The sequence below is a fragment of the Blennius ocellaris genome (assembly GCF_963422515.1).
Source record: "Blennius ocellaris genome assembly, chromosome: 1".
Lineage (NCBI taxonomy): Eukaryota > Metazoa > Chordata > Actinopteri > Blenniiformes > Blenniidae > Blennius > Blennius ocellaris.
This window is the reverse complement of record NC_137650.1, coordinates 9,740,897-9,756,140: the sequence shown is the minus strand read 5'-3', so window position 1 is coordinate 9,756,140 and position 15,244 is coordinate 9,740,897. Positions and strand designations below refer to the sequence as shown.

Here is a 15,244-nt window from a genome sequence, read left to right as displayed (position 1 = left end):
CCTCGCATGCCACCCCCCCTCCCCCCCCAGCCCCCTCTCTCTCCTCCTCTGCCGCTCTTCATCCTTGGCCCCGATCAGCAAGATAAGCCTACAGAGGAGGGGAGATAACATCCATTAAAGTGGTAAAGAGGAATTATGGGGCAGCCCAGATTAATCACTGCTCAGCTTAATCGCATTCAGTGCGGACGCCGGGGTTGGCTGCAGGGCCCGGCTTCTTCCTGTGTCATACCAGCAGAGAGAGAGAGCGAGAGAGAGAGAGAGAGAGAGAGAGAGAGAGCGAGAGAGACACATGCAAGTGTCTGTGTGTGTGCTCGAAAGTGCCTTGATCGGAGAGAAAGTATAAAAAGATGAAAGAGAGATTTCGGAGCATCTCTCAGCAAAGCCCGCCCCTCTCATAGCTGACTGCAGACATTACTACTAACCAGCACTTGACATATAATTATTGCAGTACTTTGATCCAGGTGTAATTGTTTACTCTCGCATGCAATCATGTCAAAGTGGTTCAGTGAAAGATGTTGCCACAGATGCAGGGAAACACACTGACTTGTCACTAAAAACAAAGAAAAGAGTTTAAGAGCATGTCTAATTTAATGTAGTTTTATGTCGCTTTATAATAATCTTCTGGAGTGTTTAATATATGAAGTTTGTTCAATGTTTCCCCGAGTTCAGAAATAGTAGTGCGCATATCACGATGTGCTGCCGAGATTCTCGAGCCGGGGGGGGGGGGACAAAAATGGAGCCGTGGTGCCTCAGTCTCGCCGTGCACACTTCCAGTAACATCATTTAACTGAGAATCTGGATCCTCATCAGGTCCTGCAGTTTGATGTCCTTATTATGTTTATGTGCATGTCATTTCAACTTCATTTCACATTTGTTTGTACAGCCCCCTAATCACAGTCACAGCCTCCCAGGGCTTCATATCGCCCACACCTAGTCAAACAATAAGTGAAACCAATTAATGAAACTGAAACAGCTCACCTCCGTGACAGATCCTCAGTGTGAACCAAAACAACCAAAACTCTCCTTTAAAAACTAATCAGGCGCAAAAATAGACAAGACCACCTTAAGATGCGAACAAAGCTCTCTGTTTTCCAACGTTTCTTCAAGCACGTAACGTCTAAACACATTGGAAAATACGAATATAAGATGTAGATACTGTAAATTAAACAAAGTCATGTATAACCGCAGCATCAGGTTAAGCATTTCATCTTTTCATCTGTGAGGCAGGCCTCAACACAATGCATCGAGAGCGGTGATAATTTGATTCACGATCAGTCTTTTTATCTGAACATTGCAACTCGTACGACGAAATAGCAGCTGCTTAAACACCTCGCTACCTCGCTAATTCTTTAAACTCACCGAAGCAGCGATCGGGGTTTTTAAGTACATGAAGCCCTCTTGGAAAACAATGAGCGGAGAGAATGGTGCGATTCTGATGGGAAGACAGTGTAAAATTGTCTGATTCGCTTGGAGAATCGCGAAGAAAAGGGGGAAATATGGAAGGAGATCTTTGATGATAATTGTATTTTTTTTTTGGAGTGTAGATGTATTGTGTGGAGGGGGCTTAAGGAGGTGGAACAAGACGAGGGGGGGGGCAGAGGTTCTGGTTGAGGAGAAGAGAGAGATCACGGTGGAGGATTAGGTAGAATCAGAGACTGTGGGGAAGTAAAACAGAAAGGAATGGAGAAAAAAAAAAGCTGATGCTGTAAACATTGGACTGTGAGCACAGTCAGGAGGAAGTACAAGTCCTTGGAGCATTGTGGGAAGTTTTTGTCTGCGCACACCTTTCAAAACAAGACATGGACAGTATGGAGAGGCTAACCCAATAGAGATCAAACCTGAGATGTGTGTTTTCCAGCTGAACAAAACACAGTCTGAAAGGAGAATCCCGTCTTTTCTATGGTGTCTGTTTTTGCAGTTTCAGCTATCAATCCTCTCCACAGAGCCCTGAGAGCGGCCTTCGCTCAAGGTAGCCTTCCATCCGAGCTCCCCTTCTCCTGCAGATAGAGCGATCTGATGGGTGGTGTTAAATGGGTGAGATGTAGGACAGTGTAATTAGCGCTAGTCCTTTAGTCGGCCCCGCCTCGCTCTGCTGGGAGCACCCGATATAGCACTCATTAATTCCTATTTGTGTGTAATGAGAGGGTCATGTTGGATGTAATAAATGGCTCTTTTATTTGGGCGAGAGCTGCAGGGCGGCATCCTCTCCTGGCTAACAGTCTCATAAACACCCTTTAGTCGCTCTCATCAGCCTCCCTCGGCGAGGAGCAATCACACATGCACGTACACACATAACACAGTGGGAGGGGAAATATATTGTGTTAACGCCTGGAAAAGCTTCTGTAACGTTAAGGTGTGCTTTTCGTTTTGAGCCAATGTGTGTTAAAAGTTTGGCAGTTGCAAAATCTATTCCCTTTATTTAAAATACAATTGCCACCATCAGAAAACACAGAGATTAGATTCCAGTCAGTGGTGTTTGTTCTTCACTGCACCATCAATTGATAAGGTACTTGATCTCCATTTATTTGAATGTGTGTTATGTGTATTTGAAAGAACAGATTGTTTGAAAAGTCCTCGGGGGCCTTTTTTGTTTTTTTTTGAAAATGCTGATCAAAAACACGAAACACTTGCAAAGAGAATTGGCCACTGAACAGAATTATAATTAAGGGCTATTTTGTTGAGAGATGAAACCAAATCCAGAACCACTGAGCAAACACAAATGTCACCAAAAAGAAAGAAAGTCTGAACTCGACTGCGTTTTGATGTCACTCCACAATGTAATATAGATGTTTGATTCATCTCAATAATTAAGCGGTGTAACTCAATCCAAAGTGAGCTGTGTTCACTTTTAATTCCCTTTACTTAATTAGATTATATCAATGTACTCCACAAACTCCTGAGACCGTGTGCTGGTCTGTTGAACACGCATTGTTAAACCTAAAAGCTGGTAGGGTGTCTGTGACTTCCTTGCTAGATTGAAGTCGACAGCATCTTATAGAGTATGGGAGTCCATAATCCACTTTTATGTAACTGCTTCATGGTGTGTGCCATTGTCTATTACTGTATAGGCGTGTGGTGCGGAGAGAATTGTCTGAGGCAACGGGGCTGCCATTGGTATGTATAGGAAAGCAGCAGATTAAACACAGCCTGCATTGGGTTGTCTGTTCTGGGACACAGAGACTTCGAGTGAAGCACAGAATGTACTCATTAATGATCATGAAAAGAAAGAATAATTACTGTGAGATTTTTTTTTTTTTCCTCCTACCTGGTCTTGGTAAAAGAATGCAAAGTGAAGACGTCTCTAAAACCTGGGCTGTCAAAACATGTTGGTTTCCAATTACGTTTAATGAATGTAATAAAGATTAAATGGCTGAGAAGAAAACACATCAGGTGGATGTCATTTAATTTAAATCAAATGAACAATGAACAAAATTGGCTATCATAAAAAAACAAAAAAAAAACATGCAAACAAATAATTTTTTGTTTTAACATGAAAACATTATTAATTTCACTCATGTTGGCCTTTGCCTGCTCCATTTGCACAACATTGGTCTGCTATATGATACAATATAAACCAGAACGGGTACTCGCTACAATATATACCACATTTATTTGCAGAACCGAGTTAACATCGCTAGCATCTTAGCTCGTATCAATGCTAACTGGCCTGTCAGGTAGCAGCATCACCGTATGAAACATTGAGTGGAGGCACACAGATGAACCACTACCCGAGTCAATTCGCTCATGCCGGTATTTCTGGATACTCGTCGAATCGAGATTTTAGCTGCGAGCTCCGGAGTGGAGTTAGCAGTGGCGAGCAGTTAGCAGGCGGCTAACGGCAGCTTCTGGGGAGCTGACGGCTCATCGCAGACCTCCAGCGTGTCCACAACTGAGGAAATGTCTTACCTCACCAGGAGCTGCTGTGTCTGAAAATCTAACTGGTGTATCTTTGGATGATGACAAATCATCGCTGAAAGATTCATGTATTTCAGGTCAATGGCTTTTGGCGAAAAGTTGTTAGAATACATACATGCATACAAAACTTGACTAAAGCAAAATAAACTAAATAAATACACGCATCCAAAGGCATAACCTTTGCCACCAACTTTCGTTGGCGAACGTAATAAAGCATATGATCAGGATACTGTATTATCATTGTAGATACATCAATGTAGTGACTGGTGTTGAAACATTTTTTAGTTGCTCCAAGTCTATTTATACAAATATATGAGAATAAGTAAATCCCTATATGTCAGCATTTGTAGAAACATTTGGAGGAATATAATGTAAAATAAGAAAACAAAAATCATAACAGAAACAGTCAACAGCAAAGAAATAAATAGAACTGAAAAGGAAGCTATATTAACATCAATATAGTAGAACTGATATCTGAAACTGGCATTGCTATCAACTGTCAAAAAACAAACAAACCCCGAAAAGTCACTACACTTCAGACTTCTTGTAGTCGATCAAAACTTTGTGAGCAAAGCATTTCAGTCCCTCCAGGCAAACCCCACTCCCTAAACAACATTTCTTTCTGTGAGCACATCTAGATGGATAGCAATCCGTTTTTTTTTTTTTTATATATATATATATATTTTTTTTTTATTATTGGTTTAGCATTTTTAAATACCTGAAGTATGGTGCAGTGTGTGTAACAGTGTAACTCCAGGGCTTAGGAAGGCTGGCTTTGGCTCCAGTCAGCAAAAAGCTTTTTAACTGGCAGGAGAGTGAGGTGCTGATCACAATCTGCTATCTAGCACGAATCTAGACTCGGCTTTCATATAGTGAAAGAGAGAACGGTGGTTTTAACAGAGCAGAAGGTGCTTGAGTGTCACGCTCATCGCAAACATCTCTGTCCAGCTCTGTCTTCATTGTCTTGAATTAGTCAAAGCGCCCCTCAGAGCCTTCTCGTGATGGATGGATTACACATTCAGGCTCGGCCCGCAGAGGAGTACGTGCATAACCCCCCCCCCCCCCCCCCCCCCCCCCCCCGGCTCAGTGCTGGAGAGCTCATTCAGACCGAGAACTATGTGGTTTAGCCATTAAGGCCAACTGGATCCACACCCCTTATCATGAGACGGAGACAAAAGCCCTGCAAGAAAACAGGCCGGTGAATTTTTATGTGATATTTGTGGCCCCTTTGGACTACGACTTGACAACAGATTTGCCTTTTCTTTCTCACCACCAAAAGGGAGCGCCACAAAAGCCTGTGAGTTCTGCTCCATTTGACCCCGTGCAAAGCATATGTCCTTCCATCCTGCTTGTATTCTGCCCAGAAGATGGACTGCCGTAGGGGCCATAGAAAGCATCCCTGCCCACTTGAGTGTGCTACAATGCCTTCAAACAAAATCACTTGTCAGGGGTCTTCCCTTTTTAGGACTGTCTCTATTCCCCCCAACCTTTTGTCACTTCAAACATGTTACTCTGATGTTTCAGACACATTTTTCTAATGTTTTACACTCCATATAATCTGCTGTGTGTAGCAAAGCCTATTTTACTGGCTGACATAATTGATGGTGCGACCTTGCAAGGGTCAATCTGGCAGAAAGGCCTCGGTTGCTGTCACCACGGAGACGTGGGCGCACACACACACACACACACACACACACACACACACACACACACACACACACACACACACACACACACAGAATACAAATTTTGGTTCTTTAATGCTCTAAAAATAAACATTTTCCAAATAGAATATACACACTTGTGTCGATAAGCTTTCAAGAGCTTCACTTTAACTTTCTTTTATGTAAACAAAACCGATTATGTCACTTCCTTCATTGTTTTACTACTGATTTACTGTTAGTAAATATAAAGTCCAGTAGAATTGTTATAAAGTTTATGCTGTATAGGTTCTTGTAGTACAACCACTCAAAGTTGTACAGAGAATTACAAATGACACACAAACGCAACAAAAAAAAAAAGAAAAAAGCCTTCCCTGGTTGATCTTTGAGTGGACATTTTTATTGGATTTGCTTCTCTCATTTCTTCACTGTTTCCTCCGATACATCAAAGTTGTGAGTCTGGTCTGCGAGACAATCCTGACTAGCACTGTTGACACCTTTCTGACCGCACGCACACATGCATGCACGCACGTACACACGCATGCACGCACAGGCATACAGAGAGACTATCAAGCAATCTTACGTAATGGGAACTGACTAAATTTAATTTCAGATATGCCTCAATTTTGAGCCATCTGTAATCATGTGACAGCAGGTAGAACAGCAGGAAAAGAAAACACATATGTACACACACACACACACACACACACACACACACACACACACACACACACACACACACACACACACACACACACACACACACACACACACACACACACACACACACACACAAGCGACTTTATGGCTTTAAGTGTGATGTCACCAAAAAGTGAATGTGGTGTGGGCTTATTTCTTTCGGGGCTAATATAATTTTTCCACCGGTAACGCCCCCCCCCCCCCCCCCCTTTTCTTTTCAAGTGCAGAGTAACTCAGCAGTGGCACACACACACACACACACACACACACACACACACACACACACACACACACACACACACACACACACACACACACACACACACACACACACACACACACACACAGATCCTCTTGTGCAGACTGGAACTGGCTGTGGCAGGATCACAACTCCCCAGTTGTTTATATCAGTGAGTAGAAGCTATCCATTACAGAGAGCAAGGTGCCTGATGCCTTTTTCCACCAGCGGTCAAAGTGATATTAGTTTCTCGTATTAGTTGGAAGTGGGAGTTGCCGGCAGCTGAGCGTCTGCCAAACTCCCACTCCCAAGGCCTGTGAAATCTGGTGTCAGAGCAGCTGAGCCTCAACTGGGGGGAAAGTCCATGAAGCGTCCGGAGATGTGCTCTGTGTGTTCCTATAAACTTCTCCTATGGTGCTCAGGAAGGTATTTTAAGTAGGCCTGGGCATTCATTTAAAACATTTTACTTAAAGTTACTTGACCAGAATCCACACGGGATAAATGAAAATATTTAGGACCCAGTTTTAGTTGTTGATTTATGTCTCGAATATGTTGTCAATACCTTAATGGAGGAAATTCACCATTACTCGCTTACAAACACGTATTTCAAGTAATTAAAATTTAATATATAGGGTTTGTTGACTATTCTCATGGCTTGAAGACACTTTGAGAAAGTTTGTCTTTTTTAAGGTTTTATTCTCATTTGAGCTGCCACAACGCCATCTTTGATTTCCCAGAAGCCCATGCTCGAAGAGGACGTCAGTTAACAACACAATAAAGTTTGATAGCCACAAATTCCAGTTTGTTTGTAAACATATCGACTTTGGTGTGATGGATTTGGGCAAATTTTGGGAAATGAGTGCTATTGGTCTTGATTTTTTTGCATTGGTTTATTCTCGGTGCTGAAGTGATGAAGTATGTTTTAAAGTGTTTTTTTTCCGGTGGAGTAACTTTAAGCACTAACTTCTGCAAAACTCATATATTAAGTGTAAAGTAAACCTTTAGTTAATTTCTGACATGAAAAATGCCACACATTCACCTTTATTAATACTTAGATTTGACCTTACAGACACATACGATTAATTTGGATATGATTGATGCAGTTCTGGCTTTGTTTTCAGGAGCCAAAGCTCTGGATCAACAGTCTGAAACAAGAAGATGGATTAGTCGTCTCCTGCCTCGGTGCAGCCACAGAGAAAGTTTGGCAAACGGGAGTCTGCTGGCTTGCTTCTTGGCTCTTACTCATGCCGGTGGCAAGCAGACAGACGTGGAGGCTGCCAGTCTTACAGACAGAGGTGCACTCAAGGGGGAGGCACCAGCAAATTAACACCAGCCAAAACTCTGTAATGTTTACTGCTACAGTTGCCTTTGTTTACCTCTTTCAGAGGATGTGCTCCGGTGTAAGAAATTGCAGCTGATTATCAAGCTGGTTAGAAGAAAAAAAAGGAAGTCGGCTCTGGGAGTTGTAAGCGTTTGTGGCCTGCAGACGTAAAAAAGGTTTCCTTTATAAGAGAGTGCCAGTGATCTTAAGAGTACTTTGGGTCCCCTGAAAGTCCTGCTCTGGAGTCAGCGAAGGCATTTCATGGGGTGTTAATAGTTTCTCAGACACTCTGGTGGTCAGCTGGTAGCTCTGTTTTATGGAGTGTAAACTTTCAATTCTGCATGCATCTTTTTTTTTTTAACCTCCCTGCCTTTTTAGCTTCTCGGCTCCTATGTGATTGGTGACAGCTACTCAGTGGTGTTTCAAAGGAATACAGCAATCCACATATTCCTTACTGTATTTTTCTTAGCAGAATGAGTGACATGTTGTTATTTGATGGAATAGACAGATGCTTGTTGGTGTTAAGATACAGTCCTGGCTCGGGGTGTTAGTGAGCTGCCCCAGGCTTCCCTCCAGCCAGGCTTCACTTGGAACACTATCATCACTTCAGCTCTCCACCAACCAAAATATCACCTCGGTCTCGCCGCACGATTGTTTACCTACCCTGCCTCTGCACAGGCCCGGAAATGTTTATACCTATCTGTAGCAAAATAGACAAGGTTGGATTGAGGTTCTGGAAACCAGGGGTTGGGGGTACCCATGTTCTCCTTGTCCTCACGCTCACCTCGGGATGTGGCCTGGGTCAGGAGGACATCTGTGGTCAGCATTGGGCTGGGAGAGGTGGAGGCTGAGGACAGCTACTGTCATCGAGAGGTAAATAGAAAGAAAGAGGGGGCTGATTAGTGTTAACACAGACCCAGAGATAAAGCGACCGTGGTCTGGCTGAGGCTGACTGAGGCCGGGCTTGACCAGTAAACAACCAGTGGGGTGTGTAAATGGCCTGGGGATCAGCCTGGGGCTAAACCTGAAGGCTTCTCTCAGCACCGAGTCCTCTAAACACAAGATCATACGTGCACACAGCTCGGGCACACAGACACATGCACTCATTCTCACAGCAGAAAAAAATTTAATAAAATATAAAAACTGTCAAAATTGGAAGGCACATCACAAAATGTGCTGAAGCTCAAACTTAAAAAAGAAGCTCTCACATGCACATTCACAAATGTAGACACTGCCCCAAAGCAGAGGTCATGATGTTTTTTTTAATCCATTTGACAGAATAGGAAGATACAAACTTCAATGGTGTGAGTGTTCATCAGTGTCAATGATGCATTGGTAATCTTCATCTGCTATTACTGTATCAGAGGGGTTATGATTCTTCATTGCCTTCTCATCCCTTCATTTCAATATCCCCCGGAATGCCTTGAGGGAATTTCTTCAGATTTACTGCACACATGGTTCATTAGATATTTGACACTAAATCTCATGTTTATTGATACTTTGTGTATGTGTGTGTGTGTGATTTTTTTTTTTCATGGAAAAATCATTGAATTGTGAGTCATGTAACCCCATGAATAACAGACTAGAAACAAGCATTTAAGGATATTTCATTTTTATTTCTGTTTGATTTCATTATCTTGTTGTGTTTTGGTAACTTTGGCCTCCACACCAATGCTAAGTTGTGTGAAGAGGTTGTATTAGGAAAACAAGTTATCCATAATCTCCCTGAAGGCCATTTTCATATGAACAATCATAAACGTCATTTTCTTACTTTAATGATTTTAATACAAACATAAGCCACAGATAAACGAGTTAATGCTGATTAGTACACGGAGTGGCAGTAAATTCCTAAGATTATATGGAGGCTTGAGTTTTGGGTCGGTGGTCTCAGTATTTGCTTCGACTTACTCAACTCCAGGTTGACAGTGTTCATCAAAAGATGGCAGATTAGCTGAAAATACATGGAGCTATACACAGCTGGATTTCTATCATCAGTGGGGATTTTCTGGAATCAACAGGTTAAGCTATATGTAGGACCATAGTTTCCTAATGCTAGATAGCATTAGCAATGTTTTTTTTACAAGCAGCTCAACATTTAGAATTAATTATTTGTAAATGGCTTTGATTAGGAAGCTATATGAACACTATGAACAGGTTTTGGGATTCTGCTTTAGTTTAGAACATTGCTGGTTGACACAACCGTGCACTCATTATACGTATATGTTGGCTTTTTTTTTATTTTAATCAACACAAGACGGATTAGAGTAACTTGTGTATCTTTTCATAGTTTATGTAGTCATTCATTGGTTTTATTCAAGCGAGCCCAGAAACATTTTGGAGCAGGTTTTCAGATCAGCTGCAGGATCACTTTCTCCTCGGCGTCGTGCCTGAAACCTTGAAACCGCGCCGCGCGGCCAGCATGGCAATGTGACGTCTACCAGCTGAGATGGTGATACAGTCTGAATGCACTTTCTGCCACTTTCTCAGCCTGTCACTCATCCCAGGAGGATGGGGTTTGATCCAAACTGAAAGGCACAGTTTCCATAGGGAGTACAGCCAGCCCTGCCTCCTCCCTGGTCACTGTAATCTTTGGTGTCTCCTCGGAGTCGGGTGTAATCAGTCACACACTGCCACATGTTTTGACACCTGTCCTGTGCGGTGTAGAGGAAGTAAGCATATTACTTCCCTCCTTTGGAAACACACACACATGCACACACACAGACATACAATCAAACCCATCTTCACATGAATTAAGACAGACAGGTGGATTGTCAGAGAGGGATTAAAAAAGAGGGAGAGGAGGAGAAATGAAGGTTCCCTTACATTGTGGGTTTTTTTGAAGAGACGGCTGGATGACTGGGGAGGCAAGTGACTGTTAATGGGAAGAAATGAACGCGCTTGACTGGTGGTTGTGACAGGAAGAGACTGTTCTTAACAAGGCGTCAGAGTCAGTCAGAGTTACAGATCCATCACTTCTCAGAGGCTGGGAGAAGGAGGGGGGGTTGAGACATTTAAGGATATTCAGAGAGGGAGAGAGTCTGTGAAGGGTAGAAAAGAGGAGCGAGACGGTGAGGGGAAAGAGGGATTTGAGTGTGGCTGACAGCACTGCATTTAATTTGGGCTGCCAGATCCTTTTTCATTTGACTCTCTCTCAACCAGCTTAGAGGCTACGGAGGACTTGGAGGCGAAGGTTTGCCAGGATGTCTCCGATTAGCGGTGATGTGCCACGTCACACTTTAAGCCGGCCTGTAATTCATGTTCAACAGGGGGATACTCACACATTACACTGTGCTGTGCAGGACGTGATTAATTGACTCACACTCTAATATTGGGTGTAATTTGCCCGTCCTCTGATGTGAAACTGACTTTATACTAGACTTACTGTATGCAGCCGTCCCTGGGATGTAATAATTGAGTCTTTGCTCAGAGCTGTGTGATTTTTAAACTGAGGATAGAAGCTCAAGGATGGCGGACATTGCTTCAGGTAGTCGTTACACTCAGATCTGTGTTGTTGAATGTGTAGGGTAAGATTTAACAGAGCCAGACAGTTTGGATGGGCCTCAAAGCTGGATGTAATGAGAATTCACTAATCAGTGTCCTCCACTGTTCGAGAAGAACATTTTTCCACATAAATGGTTGGAATTAAAAGTTCAGATGATTTTTTTTTTCTTTCAGTGCATGATTTTCCAGCTGTCAGGATTTTATTTAACTTTTACTCCTCATTTAATATTCCCTTCTACCCAATGATCCTGTTTTCCATTTCTGCTTCTATTTATTTTTTCAGACGATGCTCTTCCTGGCTACAGTGGAGGAGGAAGGCCAAGCCGAGGAGGGGAGGAGGGAGATGGCAGAAACTCTGCTGTCTGCCTTGACAGACAGACACCAGCAAAGACAGACATGGAGAGACAGGTAACACAATGTATCACCAACTTTGTTCCTTCCGTCGGCTTCCGGAAAATACATTTCACACTTGTATCCGAGGGAAACGGAGAAACTCTACGAAGTAAGAATTCGTATTCAGACTGGAAACGGAGTCTCACACACACACACACACACACACACACACACACACACACACACACACACACACACACACACACACACACACACACACACACACACACACACACACACACACACACACACACACACACACACACACTCAAGCAAAAGTTTCACATGGAGACATTATTGAGGAAACCAGCTGCTGAATAGTACTAATTCTACTGAGTATTTCATTCTTGTTTTTTTTTTTAGTGTCCAGTTTTTTTCATAATCTCTACATATTGACGTAAAACCTACCCTAACTTTTTGCACAAAATATTATATTTATCATTTCACTTCGACGGTCCACAATTGCTGCTTCTACATCAGGTAAAGTCATTGATTGCATATATAGACAGATGGTGCTTCTATAAAACCCTGGAGACACGTGCAGGTAACATGATCTGCAAGGAGAATCTGTTGGTAGAAAACAATCGGAAAAACATGCCATTGAAGATCCCGCACATACGTCCGTATTGCTAAATCATGCATATCATCTTCCATGATTTGTGTAGGCATTCAATTGAAAGCAAACTCATAAGAAAACCAAAGATGTTTATTTGGAGCTGTTTCTTGAGATGTATTTTAAGTTTCAGTTTAGCTCGTTTGTGACACGCTAATATGGATGTGCTTGTTGTGTACTGCAATGAGCCACCAGGGGGACGATCAGAATATGTTTGCTTCACGTTTCAGGATACAAATAAGCATGACAGAGTTCACTCGTAAAGACAAGAGGTACTGACACGTTGCGCCAAAAAATACACTCATTTCAATAACAGGTCACTGATTCTCTGATCATGTCATCAAAGAAAAATAATCAGGATCAATGACATTGCTCTTGCTTTGATTCAGCGTCCTTCTGAAGTGCTTCTCAGCTATGCAGTGTTGTGGTTTCTGTTTGAGCTTCTCAGGCCTGGCAGCTATCGGAGCGACACGTGTGTCTTGGATAAGGCCAGTTGCTTCCTTCCTTCCAGATAAGGGCCTGAGAGCACAGGGATTAAGAACACTGGCCATTCATTCAGATAAAGAAGGGCCTCACACATGAAACTCAGTGTTATTTTAACTGTTCATTTTCAGGGGCGCGCTCCCCCCTCTGCGCTAGCAAGGACACAAGCACAGACGCTGGCATTCACGTACACACTTGCGCTGCGTGCCCTGCTTATTGTCTCCATCAACCATTTTGACCTCAGCGTCTCACACACTGTGTGGACCAGACACGATCCAGATCCTGGAGAAAAGCTAAAGTGCCCGAGGCCGAATCCACAGACTAAAACATTCCTGCAACATGATTTCTGTTGGAAAAATGTGTTAACTTCCTGCACTGGTGTTGCCCTCGTCTCTTGGTGACACCCCAGTGTTTCAAGTCGTCCCCTCCAGTTGACCTTTAGCTCCGTCCCGTCCAGATGAGCCTTGTAAACAGGCTGTTTCCACACACCTTGGTTTGCTTTGTCGACGCCCAGCGCCTCACAGCTCTGATGTAGGGCTTGCTCTGATAGCACATTCCAGCTGCATGTGCTGAAAGCTAGGAACCATCTCGCTGCAACCCCCCCCCCCCCCCCCCCCGAGCCCTTCCATCAGCCGAACATCAGCACTGACCCTCCACCACCACCACCACCACCACCACCCACAATGCAGTGTTACCACCTATACTAACCATGTCCCACTCTAGACTTTGCTCAGCCCACCCTAAGATCTTGACAACCGGTATCTCAGCCCAGCACAGGAAATGCTCAGTCCTTGTCGGCAGGGCACACAGACGTTTACTCTATCAGCAGTGAAAGACTGATTAGATTAGCTCTGGTGGAGGGCAAGCATCCCACACAATGCGTTTGAACTCCAGCTGCTCCCGATACCTCATCTTCCTTTTACACACATTTTATGTCTACCCCGAGCGTCCAGGGCCCCCACTTACAAAAAAAGCCAGGGGTCATTCTGTCAAGTGGCTGTCAACAGATAGCATTTGCGCAAAACTAAACACATGGCCATGTGCAATGTTAAGTGGATAGCAGTGGTCTGGATACGAGATCTCATGAAGGGTCAAGAATCGCTTTTGTAGATTTTTTTGGTGATGGAAGAAACGGTTTAATTTCCTTTTAGCCAAGAGGCACGGCCATTGTTTTGAATTAAACATATTGTATATCACTGAATACGACGCTCTCTCTGGGTATTTACTTCACCTCCGCAGACGTACACTTACCATCATTTATTTTCATAAAAGCACTCACCAGAATAAGACTACTGAAATTAATTTGCTGATTCATTTTGCAGCTTTTTTTAAATTTTTTTATATTTATATATTTTGCGTCCTAATTAGGTTTCCACGCAATATTCAACAGGCAAGCTTTTATCATAATACTGCCTTTTGTTTCCATGGTTTCCATTCCAGCACATAATACTTGCAAAAGGATGAAAAAGGAAAGAAAAAAGTGTGATTGATGACTCCTGCTGGAGGCCCATAAACATAAACAACCGCACTGATTGATTAAGTTTCTCACTGACTTTTTGTTTCTTAAACACCAGTTAAAGCTGCACTCGGGAACTTGGTCCTACTTGCTGCTATTTTCTACCTCCAGGGCATTTTTTAGCAGCAGCCAAGAGAAAAGAGAGAGGAAACGGACCCGTTGACCAGCGGTTCTTCACGAGTGACTTATAGGCACTCAGAGTGAGTGATGCTTCGGCTCACCGTGCTAACGGAAGCGGTCCATTCATTCACTCTGAGCCAACGAAGTTATGAGAGCTTTTTTATTCTTATGAGCTTTTCTGGTAACTGGGTTTTCCTGATGCACATGGCGAATTCTTTGATAGATGCTTGCCTCTGCGTCCCTTCGGTAAATGCCCCGCGAGTACCCTGGAAATAGATGGATTATTACGTGGGTGGGTGAACTGTACTGCAGCAGAGCAGTTCTACATGCCACACAAGGAGTGCAGATTGAAGAGCCGACACAACCTCCCGGGAACGGCCCTATTAGACTTGGAAATGGTACATCCCAGTGGCACAAGGGAGGTTTTAGGCTTTTAAAAATTCATAGATCATGTTTCATGTCTATGTAATTACAGGTAGTGATCCCACTTATTAAAAATAGACAGTTTCTATCCTCCTTACCTGCTAGTTTACAGTATGGCTACCTTTGGTCCCTCCAGATGAAGGAGCCGAATGCTGACCTTCTGAAGCCTAGAGGTCACGGCTTCGGCCAGCAGAAAAAACAAACAAACTAACAAACAAAAAAAAAAAAAAGAAGCTTTGTCACAGCCGGCGAGCAAACACTGAAGGGAACAGCTGCGAGTTTTGTACTGACCATGCAAACTGCTGTAGGCTTTGTAAGGTCATTATATGATAATGAAAATCATTACAGAATTACATGGGGG

General features: G+C 43.2%; 1 protein-coding gene across 1 annotated transcript in view; it reads left to right on the top strand.

The window, feature by feature from the left end:
• Positions 1-15,244, top strand: part of fto (FTO alpha-ketoglutarate dependent dioxygenase) — a gene marked incomplete at its 5' end in the record, with an annotated part of 134,824 nt that overhangs the window by 49,535 nt on the left and 70,045 nt on the right. The window contains 1 exon segment of the mRNA XM_080497360.1: positions 11,619-11,743. Within this exon segment, the coding sequence (XP_080353486.1) occupies positions 11,619-11,743 (125 nt within the window).